The following is a 22305-nucleotide window of genomic DNA, read 5'->3' on the forward strand; positions in this document are numbered from 1 at the left end:
AAGTTCTGGAATATATTATTGTTGAAATATTGACCGGGTTCACAAATACCCATCGAAGTAAGATGAAACTTCAGGAGGAATATATTTTGCATCGTATAGCAACGTTGAATAAGAAGAAGTCAAAATGCCAAATTGATGAGGCTATTCACTCGAACAGGACCGGTTAGCGTAAATCTAGGGGATCAAATATCAATCTGCACCGAAAAGACAAAACAATGACACAAGCACTGTCTGCAGTCATTTAGCTCAACAGACTGTATATAAATCAACACTAGACAACGGACAACCATGCCATTGAAGGCACAACTGAGAAACCTTCCCGACGAAAATTACACACGCGGCAGAAACAGAAACAGAAACAGAAACAGAAACAGAAACAGAAACAGAAACTCCACCGATTCGGAATCGAATCCCTCCTAGATATCGAATGATAAACTCTTGAACTCGGAAAGAAATTGTCTCATGAATTGAAACCAACCTCAGTTGCTGATTGAGCCATTTTTCCACTTCGACCTCCTCATCATCTAGGACAAACAGGTGGGTCTTAGTGGCTTGTTACTCTCTTATACTCTTCCGACCGTAACTTATAAGTATTCACAAGAACAGATACAACAAGAGTACAATATGGTAGATCTTACCCCGTAGCGCACCTCGTAAGAGTGATGTACCCGCGTTACGGGGAGTGTTTAAATTGAGTTGGAAATATTCCCTTAACGATCTAGGTAAACATATGATAAACTTCTGATAATATTAATGACTCATCAGAAAAACAAATTCAAAGATGACTCAAAGTTCGGAGGAACGGATAGAACGTGGATTTCCTGAGACGCTAGAACGTTCATTTGATCATTGAAACCAATCTACACATAATTATACCATCATTCAACCATTCGGATCGTTCAACCCACAGCAGCGGCACCCGGTGCCGATGATCGTTCATTTGGGTTTATCTGAGTCGGCTTGTAAACCTGTTTTGTTTCTTTTTTGCTGGTAAACATTCTATCAAAACAATTCACATGCAAACCGATCTGAACGCTCAAACCAAAATCATTGCTCAAAACGAACCCCTCAACGAAGAGCTTGCGAGCGTGGAAAACCCCAACCCCACGGCAACGGATGGGGTGTGCGCTCTCAACTTGTACCTAAAGCTCTTGCAACGGATCCAATTTTCAGCGTGGTGGGGCAATCCAAAAGCGACTAGAAGCGCTAAGAGAAATTCCAGCTCAAAACGTAAATGAAACTGACATATTCAGACTGGCTGTTCCCAATATAAATGAAAAACTATGCGCATTTACTAGTAGCTACCCGTACGACGTTCCCCTCCGTTTTTTGAGTTATAAAAACGGTGCATTCGATTGAAATGGTGTCTTCAAAGTAGTTACAGTGGAGCAAAATCGCAATGAAGCCTTTTTAAATACTAAATTAAGTCAATTTTCTCAAAACCATACTCTTTGTAGTCTAACTGCTTCTTCTCCAAAGCCTGTCTAGCTTCCAGGGCTCTAGCTTGCAACAGTCGAAAGTTTGCCGACCGCTTCGATGACTTCGATGATGCACCGTCGGATCTGCTAGGCGGTTTTGCATTCTTAGTGACCGAGCTTGGCAACGGTTGCAGGTTGCTTTGATCATGTTTTTCGACTCTTGCTGAACGGACTTTCTCAGAAATCTTGACGTGCTCCTGCTGCTTTGGAATCACTCTTAACGCTTTTGAAGGCTCTCCAAATCGCAAGCTGCAACTATAACTGCCTTATTTGCATCTGGTTGAACTGCTCCTGCTTTTGCTGTTGCAACTCTTGTTGTTTCCGTAGCTTTTTTTTTTTCTATCTTTATTAACGAGATTTTTAGCCCTGGGCTAGTTCATCTCGGGACCAACGGCTTTACTTCCCTTCCGAAGGAAGTCGTCACTACTGGAATTTTTAGTGACTATCTCGGGGATGGGATTCGATCCCAGGTCCTCGGCGTGAGAGGCGTGTGTTCTAACCCCTACACCAGGTCCGTCCCCACTGTTTCCGTAGCTGTTCAAGCTTCTTCTGTTCCTCCATCTGCTCTAGACGCCTTTGTTGCACTTGTTGCCACTGCCTCTGCTGCTGTTCAAGACGCTTCATCTGCTTGTTCAAAACACACTTTTGCTTGTCCAGTGCTGTCCTCATACATCCATTACAGCTCCAATCATGATTTCGGATGCTATCGTCCACATTCACACATTCGTAATGGTACCACAAGTCACATTCGTCACATTGCACCATGCGACTATTATCGACACGACGACACAGAATCTAGTTTCTTACAAAATGATTCCCCGGCACCCGCTACTGAAGCGTAGCACATTCCGAAAAATAACGGAAAAATTTAATTTGTTCCCGAAATCGGCAACAATACTCGGTTTACTTCTGGTAACTTGAATAAACTCACCAAGTGTATTTACGGTTTGTATTGTTAAATTTTTCCCTGAAGAATGCATACATTGTAATTGATTGTTTGGTCACTTATTTGTAAATTTTACAATAACATTTTCATTTTAGTACTCACGTTAGTGCCTTGTTAACATTCCGTTATGTCTGAAATGTGGTTGCGTACGATACACTTTTGGGCCCTGTCGGCCTATAAGGCAATCTGACGTTTAATCAGCTTTCTCTTTCCTGCAAACGCACGCATATGGATTGTTTTCATACGGAAACCGTTTCCGTATGAAAACAACAAACAAAAAATCCCATTTGCTCTTGTTGCTAGAAAGAGAAGGGTGCGATAGCCTTATGTTATTAGTTGAGACACATTTGAGTATTCTTCAGTTTTCACCAATATTTATGCTGTCTTACCTTAGCGTTGACCAAAGCTTACAGAATTTGGAGTTTCAAAGTGCTTGAAAGATCGACTGTTGTGCAATTAGATTCAGTGATACAAATCTGTGATACAATGCTGTGATAATACACAGTTAAAAATAATAAGGATTACACGTCATGTAAACTTCATTTGTGCGATGTAAACATGACGTCATGTAAATTTATGTTATATGTCATGTAATGACTCAGAATCCTGCTGGATGACATGACATATAATTGAAGTTTACATGACATGTCATGTAAATATCCATTATATACCACGCTCCAATTATGTGCATTATATGTCTCAGAAATTTACACGTTTCTTTCGAACTGTGTAGTTTAGGTTAGAACATAGTAATAATATTTATCTTTTTAAGATCCTTTTACCTCTTATATCGTATTATCTCTAGTGTTCTGTACTTCTATATGTGTTACTTTATAGTATACACAAAACTGAAACAATTTTTCGATATTTGAATTCATAAATTTTCAAAGTAACTATTAGGATAAACAGAAATACTACACAGTTCGAACGAAACGTGTAAAATTCTGAGACATATAATGCACATAATTGGAGCGTGGAACATCATGGATATTTACATGATATGTCATGTAAACTTCAATTATATGTCATGTAACCCAGCAGGATTTTGTGTGATTACATGACATATAACACATTTTTACATGATTTCAGACTTAAATTTACATGACGTCATGTTTACATCGCATAAATGAAGTTTACATGACGTGTAATCTTCATTATTTTTAACTGTGTAGCGAACTCTGATGAAATGTTTACGTTTCTTCTTCACCCTTCATGAATGCTACTATTCATCTACCTACTTGATATTTCTCTCAGTTGCATCGATCTGAGCCAGTAGCACCTAGTTTTCACAGAGGTTCGTTGGTAACGGAAGGGCGTCCGTAGCATAGCGGAACACTCTTTATTTTCAAGATATATGCACTACAAGTACTATCCTATAAATATTAGTTTTGTGTGATCGTGACACAAAGTTATAGTAAATATTATCATTTTGTAGCGTAATAAAATGAAAATAAAAATATGAATTTTGACATAACATTTTTATCAACTAGTACCAATCATAAAAGATTGCTTCCAATACGAACAGTATTTCATAGAAAATGTGATGCATTTGCACAATTACAAAAAACAATTTGAATTCTACTTAGTTTGCAAGATGTCCATTTGAAACTTCTATCATATATGATGATGCTGTTCTTAATTTTCATTCTTCTTAAGGCGAAGTAGGCCGTCATTGAAATTTGTACGCGTCGTTGATGATTGTTGGAAAATCATCTCACGATTTCGGATCAAAGAAAATCAGTTTGTTTTGCACTGACACAGCTGAGAAAGTATCAGCATACTTTATGCATGTTAGCGCGTACAGTGATACATCTTCAAGTCAATATTTATAAACTATCAAGACTGAGTTTGATGACTTTGAAATGCAAGCTAAAAAGTCATCATTGTTGCCAAAACGAATGACGGGCTACTTAGCCCGTATTGCATGTTTGATACCATCATCGACGGCATCCATGAAAAATGAATATATTAAAAAAAACGAAAATTACAAGGATATCATATAACAAATCAAGCTGTCCGAAACTGGGGGACAGGAGGTGCATGACAAAAATTGTAGTTTTTACACATTTAGTTTAAATATGGTACAAAATACAGTTATATTTTGAAATTATGATTATATTCGATCATGCTGACCTAATCTATATTACCATATTCAAAATAATTATTTATTAGGCTCATATGTAAGGCGATACAAAACCTACCACTTTTTATCGATTTTCAAACATTTCTACTTTTTCAAAAAGGCATGCATTTTTCAAAAGATGTGTTATTCTACACAAACATTACTCTCCATAATATCTTACTTTTCTTCTGATACACAATCTTGATTGGATCACGATTTCTCCCTTTTACAACTTTGTCCGGTATTGTGTGCTGCTCGGTACTGGGGGTTCTCCCCCTTCATGAGCAAAGTTTCATTCAATTTGGAGAGGTAGCGTCAACGCGATTTGTGCTTTGAGCTGGAATTGCTCCAAGCATCAACATTTAAGACCAAGCAAGAGAGACCGATCACCAAAAAGCTGCGCGCGCGAAAGCATCCATTCAGATCAGTTCTGCTCCAGGCAGCGGTGGGATCGGTCGTTTAAAATTTGAAACCTTCGCGCGCACGTGGTCCGATTTTGTCTATCCACCAATCTAAGGAAGAATTGTTTGAACTTTCGGCTTGAGCTGTTTCTGAGATTGATCTGTTCTGCGGGACGGGTTGCGCTGGTGGAGGAAGCTTCCAACGCGTATTTAAGTGCGCCGTCCAAAGCGCGAAGGCAATTGCGCAGGCACGTGTGTCGCAGAATTTTCGAATGCAGCTGTTCGTCGATCGACGCAAAGAGGTGCAACAACAAAAATAGTGTGACAAGTGCCAAATTTTCCAACCATCACGAATTATACGGTTGTAACAGTTGATGCATGATTTATATGTTATGTCACCGAGAGGGTGGAAAAGTGAATAAATAGTGTGAGAGAGCGAGCAATTTGTGGCGGCGAAGCGGAAAACTGTAAAGTGAAAGGTTTTCATAGTTTGAGGAAAAGTATACATACAGACATCAACGGCTAGAACTTGATGCAAGATGGAGAACTCGGCTTACATCGGTGATGAAACCGGGCAGACCCGAATCGAGGGAGTCGCTGTGACCAACGGTGACATTATTTACCAGGTAATTGCTGAGGTGCAAGAAAAAAAGAAATCACACTGCAGGATTATTGCACTTGGTGCAGATTTGCATCTCCAAGTGGTGGAATTGTGTGGTTTACCGGTGATTCATATTTGTTAAAACGAGGTTTAGTCGACATGGTTTATACTTCGTTGGTGCATAAATGTTATATATAAAGGATATCTATACTAATGAAAGATCAAGGATTCTAATAACTACTATTGGAAATCTTAATAAATGAAATAGCTATCGTACAACATAAATTAAAATAATAAAATAATTATAACATTTGCGCCAATCCATTACCAAGAATCGGATATTTCCCAGCTTCTGGAAAAACCTTTTAGATTGGGTGATGCAATTCCATTGAACATAAATAACTAACAATTCCAATTGTGCGTCAGTTCTTACTTACTTATCTGTGATAATAGACGTGATTAAGAAGATCACCATTAATTTTGCTTATTTATTTATCGGTTATCAGTAGTAAAACACAGTATTGTTCAAAAGTAAGATGGATATACAATGTAAATATTGTAACAGTGTTTGGATAACATACAAGACAGAAGAAGCAGTGAATACAAATTTGCTGAGCAACGCTGATGTGATTCATTCTTGTAATGAAAACTTAACGGAGGTATGTCTGAAAAAAAAATAAAGCCCCTTATTTGTTTTTTCTTCAGATTGTGATTATTACAGGAAGTGGCTCAAAATTTGTGTTATGTCGATATGTACAGTTATTGTAGTACATTTCTTTTTAGCATCCATGTTTTCTACAAATATAATTCTGGATAAAAATGATAATTCTTTTTTTTTGTGAAATTCTAAAATAATCTAATTGTTTGCAACGATGTTTCTTAAAAAAAAACAGTTGGACAATTAAAGTGCGCTTTTTAGTTGACTTGAGTTTGTTGCACTCGCTCAATGAATTATCAAATGATAAGCTCGTTAAAATAAATCTCAAAGCAGTTATCAAATGTGCTAAATGATTCTACCCTATAACCTACGGTATAACCATACCTGTAATGCGGGTAGACCACCGGTTCAAAGTGCGTTACGGGGTAAGATTTACCAAATTACCGCCGTACCCTGTGGGGAAAGATAGATCCCTGAGATACGGGCCCCTATATTTTCCCATATACAAATCGAATTGACCTTTTCATCTTCCTGGAAGCTTTCACGCACTTTGCTATGATAAAGATAAACAAAAAGTGATGAAGTTTTTCATACGCCTTTTAAAGAGCAGTTTCTGGAACGTATGCTTAAATTATATCTTGAAAACCTATGGGCAAAATAACAGTGCATGATAAAACCCATCTAATCGAGCTCTGAACTTGGGGGCACTATTGTTATCAGATATTCGGGAATTGTTTATCATGTCAGTAAAATAAAACCTCTCTGGGGCTCTCGATTGCTGTTGTTATGTATCAAGCTTGTTACAACTTGCGAAGCATAGCCTTTGCTGACATGCTTTGATCGTGCTTCAAAATCAAAGAAGAACAAATTTTGCATTGCACAATGGTTCGCATCAACATTTTGGCAGGGAAAAAGTATTCTATTCTCGATTTTAGACGTACGACGTCTTCAGAGAAATTGTTCGTGATTGAGTTTAGCATCTTCTAACAAGACAAATTGAATAGGGTGGCTCTTATTTAGGGTTTAGTTTTTACACAAACTTTTTTGTTCGAAGAAATTTGTGGTTACGCACTTCAGCGAACTTTCAAAAAACATTTTTATGAACAACTTTGTCATAGACATTATTGATTAAACTCTTGATTTGTGCTATTCTGAAGGTTTTAACTTATGGCAAACCCGAAAAATCAGTTTTTTGGTCAAACTTTTTTGTTTTCAGTTTTACGTGAATGTGGTGTTCAAAAGAGTTGAGCGGTTCCACGCCGTTTCGCAAACCCGATTATTTTTGTATATTTTGAATCGGCTGAAAATTTGCAGACAGATTCTTTATGACCAAAAATGCCATTATGCACTTTCAGACCGCCATTTTGAACCTCGCCTTATTTTTGAGAAGGGCGTATCGGAAAATGCATGGCAAATTTAAAAAAAAACTGTAACTCGAAAACGGTATGTCCGATCGATTTGAGATCTTCTACAAAGTTGTAGGAATTGCTTAGGACTATATGGAGAAAAATATGCACGGTAAAAAAAAGTTACAGATTATTTTTTATTTCAAAAACAAAATTTTAAAATCGATTTTCTCCAGAAACGCAGTTTTGATTTTTTTTATTTTTGGATATGTTTTAGGGGACAACTTATGTGATTTATTACACAATGTTTCAAAATGGAAGAATTGTGGACAAAAAATGCTGCTGCCTTTAGCAAAGTTGAAGGTTTTAACAAGATCTTAATTTCCCGAACACAACTTTTTGGAGAAATTTGAAACAAAAAATGTAGAAATGATGATACGAATTAGAAAGTTGGTCACCTTGTTTTTATTACTATCAAACATTACGTTTTATAATAATTCACTAGCAGATTCCCTATTTCTTGTTGTTGTAAACATTGTATGGTTTTGCGATTTTATTGTTATTTTATCAATTCTCAGTGATATAATTCACATGTTTAAAAATGGGAAAATAGCGCCAATGCACATTAAGAAACTTAAGATGCAAAGAGCTTGCTGTCGAACATTTTCACTCTTGTTTTCCAGCATCCTTTTCAGAAAAGTATTTTTCAATTCTTGTTCAAAATAACCAACTGAGGCAAAAAGATGTACGGATGGTTTCGATGCCGATTTTTTTTATTACTGAGCAATTCACGCTGAAACCAGGCCGCCATCGGCACCCATCGTTAGAATTCCAATTTTATGTCATAGATCGCTAGTTTTCGATAAAACTTAAGGGTGGTCCTTTCGTTTTTTAAAATTGGTGGACCCCTCGTACGCCAGCTAGCTGAACAGTTTGCGAAAAAAGCCCATTTTTATGAATCTCGGGTACTTGTTCAAGTGATATGTCTCATATTTCACTTGGAACACATAGCAAACTTAGTGGCATCGTATAGAGAAAAAATATAGCTTTCATTTGAAGTTAAAAAAAAATTTGCTGCCATTTTGAATTTGGCTGCCATCTTGAATTTTGTTAGAAAAATCGTTTTTTCATCATTAGCGCACCTCTAGTTTTGAATTCTGAGATCACCATAAAAAAGCTGAGGTTAAATTGCGTAAGAAAGGCAACATAAACTAGGTGAGCAATGGTATTTACCCTATCAAATGAACGATTTTCTAAATCAAGTCCTACGATTTCGATGTATATGGCGAGTGCAATCAATGCAAACATTCTTTTTTGTACATCAAAGATACAAGTTTTCAATCGTTGGTGTCGAGTGAAGAATAGGAGTATTATTTTGAGTGATACAATCTGGCGGCCATCTTAGATTTTGACGCTATCTTGATTTTAAGTGGAATAATGATTTTTTCACCTTGATAGCACTCAGCATGTCGAATTTAGAGGCTACTAATAAAAAAAAAAGATTACGTATACTCTTCTTCTTATTATTCTTCATTTTTCTGACGTTACGTCCCTACCGGAACCGAGCCTTATACTCACCTCTTTTAATTATAAATACGGGTTATTAAAAAGAAATTTTCTTTTATAATGCGATTTTTGACAACAGAATAATTCTTCGACATACCTTTGAATTCAGTAATAATGGATGAATAAATTCAATAAATGAAAACCGTCCAAAAACATTGATTTTATTAAACAAACATTTCTTTACCATATGCATTGTTGTTCATTGAATGAAGTTTATAGATTGCGCGTCGGGGCATTAGTAAGTTTTGTGGTAATATCTGTAGTTTTAACGTAAAACATTGACAAAAGTGCATTAACTTAGAATGGAAATCTTAAATTTTTAGGCAAAAACATCCCTGATTTTCTGAGCCACAAAGTATCGTTTTTAGTACCGCCCAAAATGCATGTGAAAAATAGCGAAATTGTTTTGTTTCTAATGTGGACGTAATGCCGAAACACAGGTGTATCATTTCGAGGTTGGAAAATCTGGCGGCCATCTTGGTTTTAGCAGTTGAATGGTTTTTTACCACCTCAGCGCTCATCATGTTGAATTATGAGGCCTCCGTTAAAGAAATCAGATTCTATAAAAAGATGAAAAAACCGAATTTAGTACTATACCATTTAATTCCACTAGAGTTTGTATTCTTTGACAGATACGCGTATTTCGACCTCAACTGTAAGGCCGTCTTCAGTGTCGTGTACTAGACTCGACTCAAGTCATATATGTTGTCTAATCCCGACAAGTTTTCCTTTACATCGGTTTGTTTCTATGCTTAAAACCGATTTAAAGTTATCGATCCTTAAATAAAATATGACAGACGGTACGTTTAATAGTGCATATATCTCTAAGAGTCAATATCGAATTACAAATATGATTTCACAATTAATATTTGCCTTGCCCACAATTTGTTTTGTGTCGACGGAGCTCAGTTCTCCCAAAATCTTTAATCTTGATACCATACTTTTCCAAAGTTACAGTACAAAAATTATGCACTTGGTGGCTGTATCAACAAACGATATCTGTCTTCTAAGAATTCTAATGTAGCACCGGTAATTTGTCATGTTTTAGATGTCCAGGAATTCCTTTTATTGAGTACCTAAAATCATATAAATGAAGCGTTATTAAATGAAATATAGTCAAGTAATAAAAATAAATTATATAACAAAAAAAAACTGAAATATGTGAAAACTCTTGACACTATAATCAATAAACGCGAATCACTGCCTTTTAAGACTGAGCTATAAAAACTGTAGGCAAGAAATGTCAAAATAGAAACACCCTTTGTTGTTTTATAGCTAGTGTAAAAAGACACTTGGTGGTTTGTTCTTTTCAACATCTACTAATCTAATGAAACATAATGAAGTAGAAACATTCATTTACAAGAATAACATCATTCAAAACTATATTAATAAAATAATGATTATATTTGCATAACAGTAATAGGGTAGTTAAGAATCGGATAATTCCTTGCTTCCAGGAAAATCTTTCATGTAGAGTGATGAAAAGGAGGTCACCTTAAACATCGCATATTCATTTATCAGAGATATAATTAAACAAATAATTGTACATGAGTAAGATGGATACAAATATTAAAGTTGGTGGATGTGTTTAGATAGCATACAAGGCAAAAGAATTAGTGCATACATATTTGTTGCACGATAGTGATGTGATTCATTATTGTAACGTAAACTTTACGGAGGTTTGTAATGAATCGTTGTGATCGTAAATCCTGTGAAACATCATGTAATTCCCCATACAAAATAACACATTAGTTTTCCCGATTATTACGAAGATATTCGGTTGGTAAATGGCTGGGCATGGCGTACCATTGGTACCTCGCGTACCTGAAGGAATAAAATAGACCCCTTTGTGCGGTCCTTAGCCTCTTGCCCAGCAACTCCTATCCCTACCTCCTCGCGGTACTGGTAACCTTAGGGAAGATCGGGTAACCAACCCCCGGTGGGAACTTTGGTCGTATGCTGACAGGGAAGGGGGGGTTTGCTTTTGCTTTTGCTTCTGCAAACCTTGAGCGTCTGTACTCCATGTTAGGAGCGGCTCACAACAGCGTCTGCCCCCCATGTCAGGGGCGGCTGATCATCGTCCGAGTGCCAGAGAAGGACTCTAAGCTAAACTGCGCACTATGGTCCTCCGAACATTTAGGGGGAATGGTCCTCCGGAAATCTAGGGAGTTGGTGTCAGGCCCTGCAAGTCAGCCGTAAAAAAATGAAGCAACGAATAATCAACGAGAGAATACGAATCGGGACAATCGGCGAAGACCACAGCGACGTAAAGGGACTAGCGATTGGAAGCTTGGTACGTGGAACTGTAAATCTCTCAACTTCATCGGGAGCACACGCATACTCGCCGACGTGCTGAAGGACCGTGGATTCGGCATGGTAGCGTTGCAGGAAGTGTGTTGGAAGGGATCAATGGTGCGAACGTTTAGAGGTAACCATACCATCTACCAGAGCTGCGGCAATACACATGAGCTGGGAACAGCTTTTATAGTGATGGGTGATATGTAGAGGCGCGTGATCGGGTGGTGGCCGATCAATGAGAGAATGTGCAAGTTGAGGATCAAAGGCCGGTTCTTCAACTTCAGCATAATAAACGTGCACAGCCCTCACTCCGGAAGCACTGATGATGATAAAGACGCTTTTTACGCGCAGCTCGAACGCGAGTACGACAGCTGCCCAAGCCACGACGTCAAAATCATCATAGGAGATCTAAACGCTCAGGTTGGCCAGGAGGAGGAATTCAGACCGACGATTGGAAAGTTCAGCGCCCACCGGCTGACGAACGAAAACGGCCTACGACTAATTGACTTTTCCGCCTCCAAGAATATGGCCATTCGTAGCACCTACTTCCAGCACAGCCTTCCGTACCGATACACCTGGAGATCACCACAGCAGACAGAATCGCAAATCGACCACGTTCTGATTGATGGTCGGCACTTCTCCGACATTATCGACGTCAGGACCTATCGTGGCGCTAACATCGACTCTGACCACTATCTGGTGATGGTCAAACTGCGCCCAAAACTCTCCGTCGTTAACAACGTACGGTACCGACGGCCGCCCCGGTATGACCTAGAGCGGCTCAAGCAACCGGATGTCGCAGCGGCATACGCGCAGCAACTCGAGGCTGCATTACCGGAAGAGGGTGAGCTGGACGAAGCTGGAGAACAGTAAAAGCAGCCATCAACGATGCAGCTGAGAGCAACGTCGGGTACGTGGGACGGAGTCGACGGAACGATTGGTTTGACGAGGAGTGCCAGGAGGTTTTAAAGGAGAAGAATGCAGCGCGGGCGGTCATGCTGCAGCAAGGGACCCGGCAGAACGTGGAACGCTATAAACGGAAATGGCAACAGCAGACCCGCCTCTTTCGGGAGAAAAAACGCCGCCTAGAGGAGATGGAGTGCGAGGAGATGGAACAGCTGTGCCGGTCTCAGGAAACGCGTAGGTTCTATCAGAAGCTCAACGCATCCCGCAACGGCTTCGTGCCGCGAGCCGAGATGTGCAGGGATAAGGATGGGAGTATTCTGACGGACGAGCGTGAGGTGATCGAAAGGTGGAAGCAGCAATTCGACGAGCACCTGAATGGTGCTGAGAGCACAGGCAATGAAGGACGGGACAACGGAGGAAATGCCTTCGTCAGTACTGCGGGCGATGGAAACCAACCAGCCCCCACTTTGAGGGAGGTTAAGGATGCCATTCACCAGCTCAAGAACAATAAAGCTGTTGGTAAGGATGGTATCGGAGCTGAACTCATAAAGATGGGTCCGGAAATGCTGGCCATTTGTCTGCACCGGCTGATAGGCACAATCTGGGAAACAGAACAGCTACCGGAGGAGTGGAAGGAAGGGGTAATCTGCCCCATCTACAAGAAAGGCGACAAGTTAGACTGTGAGAACTTTCGTGCGATCACCATTCTAAATGCGACCTACAAAGTATTATCCAAGATCATCTTCCGTCGTTTGTCACCCGTAGTGAACGAGTTCGTGGGAAGTTATCAAGCCGGCTTCGTTGACGGCCGATCGACAACGGACCAGATCTTTACTGTACGGCAAATCCTCCAAAAATGTCGTGAATACCAGGTCCCAACGCATCACCTTTTCATCGATTTCAAGGCGGCATACGACAGTATCGACCGCGTAGAGCTATGGACAATCATGGACGAGAACAGCTTTCCCGGGAAGCTCACGAGACTGATAAGACCGACGATGGAAGGTGTGCAAAATTGTGTGAAGGTTTCAGGCGAACACTCCAGTTCGTTTGGATCCCACCGGGGACTATGACAAGGTGATGGACTTTCGTGCCTGTTGTTCAATATTGCGCTAGAAGGTGTTATGCGGAGAGCCGGGCTTAACAGCCGGGGTACGATTTTTACGAGATCCAGTCAATTTGTTTGCTTCGCGGATGATATGGACATCGTCGGCCGAACATTTGAAAAGGTGGCAGACCTGTACACCCGCCTGAAACGCGAGGCAGCAAAAGTTGGACTGGTGGTGAATGCGGCCAAGACAAAGTACATGCTAGCTGGTGGGGCCGAGCGCGACAGGGCTCGCCTAGGTAGCAGTGTTACGATAGACGGGGATACGTTCGAGGTGGTCGACGAGTTCGTCTACCTTGGATCCTTGCTGACGGCTGACAATAACGTTAGCCGTGAAATACGGAGGTGCATCATCAGTGGAAGTCGGGCCTACTATGGCCTCCAGAAGAAGCTGCGGTCAAAAAAGATTCACGCTCGCACCAAATGTACCATGTACAAAACGCTCATAAGGCCGTTAGTCCTTATGGGCATGAAACTTGGACGATGCTCGAGGAGGACCTGCAAGCACTTGGAGTCTTCGAACGTCGGGTGCTTAGGACGATCTTCGGCGGTGTGCAGGGGAACGGTGTGTGGCGGCGAAGGATGAACCACGAGCTCGCCCAACTCTACGGCGAACCCAGTATCCAGAAGGTGGCCAAAGCTGGAAGGATACGATGGGCAGGGCATGTTGCAAGAATGCCGGACAGCAACCCTGCAAAAATGGTGTTCGCTTCGGATCCGGTTGGTACAAGAAGGCGTGGAGCGCAGCGAGCTAGGTGGGCGGATCAAGTGCGTATCGATTTGGCGAGCGTGGGGCAGAACCGAGGATGGAGAGATGCGGCCACGAATCGAGTATTGTGGCGTGAAATTGTTGATTCAGTGTTATCTGTGTAGATGTGAACTAAATAAATGAAAATGATACGAAGATATTCCCAAACCTTTTCCACACACGAATATAAAATTTCTTGGTAAACAAAATTATTTATGAAATGATTAATTTGAATAAGATTTATTCGTGCTGTTCGGAATTTGAATCAAGGTGTTCGGAATATGAAACAGAATGAACACAGTGTTCGGCATTTGAATCAAAATGTTGATCCATACTTTTACGTTAAAACAATACTATACAGGTTTAAATGAACAATTTTATCCACACACCCAACAGCTAACGGTTAGACTTGGCAGATAAATTAAAATGTCCACAAATATCAGCTAATTAATGCTTTTCAGATGCATTTGAAGTCACTGTTGGCCTTAAGTGTTCGGAATATGAGTCAAAACGGTAATTTGTGTATCTACCCATATTTATCGAATCACTACAACATCCATTCTAAACTGTACAATGCCACTCGCATCTCGGAAGAAAAATTGAAATTTGGTTCAAGTGATATAAAATACAAAAATATGATTTTCATATTTTTCCTTCAAACTAAGATCAAAAACTTCTAGATGACGTTAAAGTACCGCGGGATATGTTTATTTTCTTGTTACAAATATTCGTTTTTAGCTTATCTACAATTTGTACACCGGTCCTAGTTTAGAACAAAAGATTATTATTTGAAATGAATATATCGAGCAGGAAATTCCATTAACTCTTCCTATATAAAACCCATTATCGGAACGTCTTTAGGCGCTACGGCCATTTGAGAATATTTGCTTAACTCGTCCATTGTGTTAAAATGTATTTCAGATTTGCAAGTGACGACATAAGAATGTATTTTACTGACATCAACCAGTTACTGACGGAAGACCTGAAATAAAAAAAACAAATCTGCGGACTTGAATCAAACGAACCTAATCAATATTATATGGGTTAAGTCAAATCGATGTAATTGACATTGAAAATGCTCCTAATGTTACTTGTAAACTATTTCGATGGTTCATCATTGTCACCTTACTTTGCGATTGACCATCTGCATATTGAGTACCGCATTGGCTTGAAAATCCAGTCACGATGTGAGTCGCACGATACGCATCACGTCGGAATCTCCATCACGCGCGTACGCCTTTGAATTCAGTAACGACAGAGCGCAAGAGAGCATGTGTGCAAAAACTCGGAGAATTGGAGACCATGTTCAGCGGATTTTGAACATTGAACAGCTGACTGCAGTAAGAAACAGAAAGAGAAAGGACAGACTGGGGGATTTCCCCACATTCAGAGATCAACTTAAGACCCTTAAAACATGTTTGGGCTTTCCTAATCGCACTGCACTTTTTGCCGCGGTGTCGAGGCTCTGGAGAACTATTTTTCTCTCTCACCCCCATCTACGAGCACTTGGTGAGTACCGTAGTAGAACCGGTTCAATCGTTTCTTACACACTAACAATCGTTTACTGAAAACTGTAACGTTTGTTAGGAGGGAATTAAAAACGAGCCAAAATTGTTCGAATATTCGTATAAATGGATTATAGTTTCACCAACACTGAAACCACAATTGACGTAAACAAAATTAACGCAGCTCACGTTTAGAACACACTCATACATCTGTTATACACTTGGAACATTAAGGCATGTGCTTGGGAAAATGCCATGTATTTGCTTTTATTTGCAACGCAAACAAAAAGTTTAATATAAATTTGAATTTTTATGCATGGATCAATCAGATATAGTGCCAAGCTTTCATTCAAGGTACAAATATCTCAGATCGAACTATTATTGCGAACGCGGCAATCAACATCAGCTGGCAATGCCTAAAGAGATCCCATTTGATTTCTCCATGAAAAACATTCTCCACCGACTGACTTTTGTTGGATCTCACGAAAATGTTAAAAATGCTCGTAAACTAAAAAAAAATGGTTCGCCGTACAATGTCATTTCTGAGATTTGGCCTGCAATTAAAAAAAAAAGTTGAGAGGGCCTGCTCTGAATGCATCTTCCAGTGTAAATCTGCTTGCTAGACCAATGTTCACTGGTTACGTTTGTAAATTTGCAGTGATTTTCGATTTCGTCCCTTATTTTTCGAAAATGTGAAATTTTATAAGTTCGTCATTGTAAAGTGCTCGTTTTAGTTAGAAAAAAAATCATATAAAAATTTATATAAGTTCCTACGTAGACGCTAAGTGGTCCCCCAACAAACTTGAAGGTATCAGGTGTAGATGACCCCTGTGCACAAATCGAGCTCGCTGCTCTAGTGCACGCTACATGGGTATAAAAAGCCACTAGTTACGCATTCTCCTGTGCGCGTTGATAGTCGTCATAAAAGTTTATTTCCTTTGTAATTCTGAATGTTATATCAACTAGCTTTGTTCAAAAGATATTCATTGTTTAAAACAAGTTATTAGTTTGGCCAGGACCACGTAGTTGGGTAAATGTTGACAATGAAGGAAAAAGAGGTTATTTTTACCCGATTTGACAAATTAACCGGAACTACCTAACTAAAATAATATATTATATTATGTACATCTGGGTAACTTGTTACTAGTGGCTTTTCGTGCTCACGAAGCGTGCACTAGAACAGCGAGCTCGATTTGCGCACGGGGGTCATGTACACCTGATACCTTTAAGGCATTTGGGGGACCACTTAGCGTCCACGTAGGAACTTCAAATTTTTATATGATTTTTTTCTTACTAAAACGAGCACTTTACAATGACAAACTTATAACATTTCACATTTTTGAAAAATAAGGGATGGCCTAGTGGACACCTTGTACATGCAAAATCTCTTTCATTTGTCAATGAAATCGCAATCGGTTTTCTGTACACTGGTCGACTAACATTGTACAATGTAGTGGTGATAAACAACTTTCCAAAATAATTAAATTTCACACTATTAAAGTACAACGTTAAGAAAGGTCGATTTTCAGAGGTTATCAAATCAATGATTGTTAGGAAATGACTGGGAAATTCGACAATCTATTTTTTTTTTTTTTTTTTTTCAAAAAAGGCTTGTTCTTCGAGAGCATCATCAATCATTAGCCTGCTAAAAAATATCGAGCTATATTTGAACCAACAATTTTCTAGATATCATAAGAAGGATTTTTTTAAAGGAAAAAAAAGTAAATTTAATGGAACAGATATGAGTAAAATTTTAAGGTTTAATATAGTACTAATATGAAAAATAACCTACGCCATCATAAAGTTGCTTATTTGGTCTTTACGTCATATTTTAAGCACAATAGAAAAACAAATGTTTTATTTTCAGAAGGCCTCTCAAAGCACAATGATAATCATCAATATTGGGAACACTGCTTTAATGAATTTGAATTTATTTTCCATGTTTTCTTTTCAGAATGTGTTATTCTGAGATTACCTATCAAAATATTTTAAGAAAAACCACGGTGCTCCAATTGCCGTTATTATCAAATTAAATATACCATCCAAACGGTAGTCGGCAGTTGATTCCTGACGTTGTTTTGCATCTCTGGACCGAATTTGAAAAAAAAAAATCCTTAGACAGAATTTGGAGTTACGCCCTTTTGAAGTTTATATGATAGAAATCTCATGATGTATGCCACTTAAACTTGTTTATACAAACAGATTATTATAAAATTATGTAGTTTTAATTGTTTTATATGGTTCAGATATTGAAAAATACTTTTTTCTAAAATGTATCTAGACCGACATTTGAAAAGAGCCAATGCTAAGCTTAGTTATTACTAATCAGCCAATACACGAAAAATGATATCTTCCAATTTAACGTCTGATAATGATTTTAGTAAATTGTCCAAAGCATTGAACTGTGTATGAAAAATTCTTGGACAGGATATTTAGATACGCCGTTTTGAAGTGTATGGGAAGAATATTGCATGGTGAATTCCGTTCCATCTATAATCAACGGTTGGGTACATATATAATCATTACACCTTTGCGGTTGTTCTTATTTCATTAATTTTGGCAAGTAGTATACAGGCTGCAGCAAGGGACCCGGCAGAACGTGGAACGCTATAAACGGAAACGGCAACAGCAGACCCGCCTCTTTCGGGAGAAAAAACGCCGCCTGGAAGAGACGGAGTGCGAGGAGATGGAACAGCTGTGCCGGTCTCAGGAAACGCGTAGGTTCTATCAGAAGCTCAACGCATCCCGCAACGGCTTCGTGCCGCGAGCCGAGATGTGCAGGGATAAGGATGGGAGCATTCTGACGGACGAGCGTGAGGTGATCGAAAGGTGGAAGCAGCACTTCGACGAGCACCTGAATGGTGCTGAGAGCACAGGCAATGAAGGACGGGACAACGGAGGAAATGCCTTCGTCAGTACTGCGGAAGATGGAAACCAACCAGCCCCCACTTTGAGGGAGGTTAAGGATGCCATTCACCAGCTCAAGAACAATAAAGCTGCTGGTAAGGATGGTATCGGAGCTGAACTCATAAAGATGGGTCCGGAAAGGCTGGCCATTTGTCTCCACCGGCTGATAGGCACAATCTGGGAAACAGAACAGCTACCGGAGGAGTGGAAGGAAGGGGTAATCTGCCCCATCTACAAGAAAGGCGACAAGTTAGACTGTGAGAACTTCCGAGCGATCACCATTCTAAATGCGGCCTACAAAGTATTATCCCAGATCATCTTCCGTCGTCTGTCACCCGTAGTAAACGAGTTCGTGGGAAGTTATCAAGCCGGCTTCGTTGACGGCCGATCGACAACGGACCAGATCTTTACTGTATGACAAATCCTCCAAAAATGTCGTGAATACCAGGTCCCAACGCATCACCTTTTCATAGATTTCAAGGCGGCATACGACAGTATCGACCGCGTAGAGCTATGGAAAATCATGGACGAGAACAGCTTTCCCGGGAAGCTCACGAGACTGATAAGAGCGACGATGGAAGGTGTGCAAAATTGTGTGAAGGTTTCAGGCGAACACTCCAGTTCGTTTGGATCCCACCGGGGACTACGACAAGGTGATGGACTTTCGTGCCTGTTGTTCAATATTGCGCTAGAAGGTGTTATGCGGAGAGCCGGGCTTAACAGCCGGGGTACGATTTTTACGAGATCCAGTCAATTTGTTTGCTTCGCGGATGATATGGACATCGTCGGCCGAACATTTGAAAAGGTGGCAGACCTGTACACCCGCCTGAAACGCGAGGCAGTAAAAGTTGGACTGGTGGTGAATGCGGCCAAGACAAAGTACATGCTAGCTGGTGGGGCCGAGCGCGACAGGGCTCGCCTAGGTAGCAGTGTTACGATAGACGGGGATACGTTCGAGGTGGTCGACGAGTTCGTCTACCTTGGATCCTTGCTGACGGCTGACAATAACGTTAGCCGTGAAATACGGAGGCGCATCATCAGTGAAAGTCGGGCCTACTATGGCCTCCAGAAGAAGCTGCGGTCAAAAAAGATTCACGCCCGCACCAAATGTACCATGTACAAAACGCTCATAAGGCCGGTAGTCCTCTACGGGCATGAAACGGGGATGAGGAGGAGTTACAAGCACTTGAAGACTTCGAACGTCGGGTGCTTAGGACAATCTTCGGCGGTGTGCAGGAAAACGGTGTGTAGCGGCGAAGGATAAACCACAAGCTCGCCCACGTTTACGGCAAACCCAGCATCCAGAAGGAGACCAAAGCTGGAAGGATACGATGGGCAGAGCATTTTGCAAGAATGCCGGACAGCAACCCTGCAAAGATGATGTTCGCGTCGGATCCGGTTGGTACAAGAAGGCGTGGAGCGCAGCGAGCTAGGTGGGCGGATCAAGTGCGTATCGATTTGGCGAGCGTGGGGCAAAACCGAGGATGGAGAGATGCGGCCACGAACCGAGTATTGTGGCGTGAAATTGTTGATTCAGTGTTATCTGTGTAGATGTGAACTAAATAAATGAATGAAATATATATACAGGCATTGCAGAATTCGCTCTCATTTGAGTATGAAGCACGATCAAGCAAGCAAAGAAAAACATCCCATCTGTTGCGGTCCACGATCGTCATTGTATCAGTAAGTATAAGTATCAGTATCAGTAAGTAAGTAAGTCTGATAAATGGAAGCAGCGAGCGAGAGCCCCAAAGAGAGAGCGATGATAAAATCCATTTTTTTCGCTTGTTTACTGTTGGGGGTAGGTGTTTTTCTTTACTGGCACGATAAACAATCCACGAACTTCCAATAGCAATAGTGTCTCCCAGGCTTGGAGCATGTTTAGAGGGGTTTTATCATGCGCTACTATCCCCCCAATCTGATCAAAGTTGTATCAGGATACGATAAACAGTCTTCAATAATGTGCAGCATGGTATGATAGTTACAGAAAGCGATACGTGAGAGATTCTCTCAATTTTCTAAGGATTCAATCCCTGTATATATATGTATTTTATTCAATGATATTTAATTATTTTCTATCCTAGTCTGTTCTATTCTATTCAATTCTACAATACTTAAATCTATTCTATTTTCTCCACTCTACTTGTTGTTATACATATTTTAACAAATGGACACCGCATTAGCTAACAACTGCGCACAAAAGATTTAAACGGTACACTTTCGATGTATATTTTGGCCCTTTTCTTATGTCATACTAGACAATATGTGTATGTATAAATTTTATGCAACTTTTTGAATCGAATGAAATAAGAAGAACGGCAAAAGTGTAATGATTATATATGCACCTAACCGTTCATTACAGATGTAATGAAATTCGCCGTGCAATATTCTTCCCATACTTTTCAAAAGGGCGTAACAAAATATCCCGTCAAGGAATTATTAATACATATTTGAATATTTTGGACAATTTCCTAAAATCACTATCAGGCGTTAGATTTTTTTTATTCTCAATTTACTTCTAATCTAATTGGAAGCTCATTTCACCATTGGGCATCACTTGTGCGAGGATCGATTGAAATGTTGAACTAGCGCACAATGCCTAAATTCACACATTACCTAATCTATTTATAGATCTGATGCTACGCTGTCTTTTTACGCTCTCTACTTTTCCCAGGTAGATCGGAGAGCACGCAGGGATGCTTCTCATTCCAAGAGAGGTCCATTTGTTCATAGCCGTTTTAGTCGATTGCCGTGGTTAATCCGAGTGCAGTTGAGAAGTTCGCTCAGAGGTCAGATTTCAGTCCGCCTTCAGACGGCCGTGATGTTAGACAGATGGACTCGTGTAGTTCTTGAGCGGACTGACGGAGTTTTTTTTGTTGCGAGGGCTGGGAATCAAGCCCATGACCATCCGCTTATAAAGCGAACGTGTAACCAACTACGCCACGTTGCCCCTTTTCGGCGTTAGATTGGTAAATATCATTTTTCGTGTATTGGCTGATTAGTAATAACTAAGCTTAGCATTGATCCTTTCCAATTGTTGGTCTAGATAAATTTTAGGAAAAAGAATTTTTCAATATCTAAAACCAGAAAAAAACAATTAAAACTACATAATTTTATAATAATCTGTTTGTTTAAACAAGTTTGAGTGGCATACATCACGTGATTTCCATCATATAAACTTCAAAAGGGCATAACTCCAAATTCTGTCTGAGGTTTTTTTTTTCAAATTCAGCCCAGAGGTGCAGAACAAGTCAGGAATCAACTGCCGACTGCCGTTTGGATGATATATTTTATTTGATAATAACGGTAATTGGAGCACCCGGAAAACGCTTATAATTTATTCTAGATCGATAAATATGCATATATGATTTATAGTGTATGGGATTTTTTAATAAAAAGACCATAAAGAGTAATATTTGTACCTAAGAATGCGGTTGAAACTCGAGATTTAGCTCTCTTTTAAACAAATCTAATGTCGTCCGTAATCTAAGCCAATTTTTAACATTTTTACTTTCTCGCTGGGAGTAAAAGGATGGTATATCAGCAAATTTGGCCATGAAGAATAAATCACTAAAGTGACCTAGTGTCATAGAATGGTGGAGTTTTATAATAGAAATATAAGAAGTAGAACGCTAGTGGCGCTGTTGTCACAAAACAGTCGCGACATTAGCGTTCTACTGCTAATGCTTCTACTAGTTTTATTGATGTTTTGGAA

At 39.9% G+C, this 22305-nt stretch overlaps 1 protein-coding gene across 2 annotated transcripts in view; it reads left to right on the top strand.

Annotated features, from left to right (window-relative positions):
* The first annotated feature begins 4952 nt into the window (after positions 1-4952).
* LOC5578672 (sodium-dependent nutrient amino acid transporter 1) overlaps positions 4953-22305 on the top strand; it is a 46167-nt gene continuing 28814 nt past the window's right edge. The window contains exon 1 of one of the 2 annotated variants that reach the window (XM_021855168.1): positions 4953-5573. In XM_021855168.1, coding sequence (XP_021710860.1) covers positions 5487-5573 — 87 coding nt within the window. In that variant the 5' untranslated portion in view covers positions 4953-5486. Of the gene's footprint in view, positions 5574-6019; positions 6208-22305 lie in introns of those variants that run through there. The other variant, XM_001657011.2, reaches the window with a different exon arrangement.

Source organism: Aedes aegypti, chromosome 3 (assembly GCF_002204515.2).
Source record: "Aedes aegypti strain LVP_AGWG chromosome 3, AaegL5.0 Primary Assembly, whole genome shotgun sequence".
NCBI classification, from domain to species: Eukaryota; Metazoa; Arthropoda; class Insecta; order Diptera; family Culicidae; genus Aedes; species Aedes aegypti.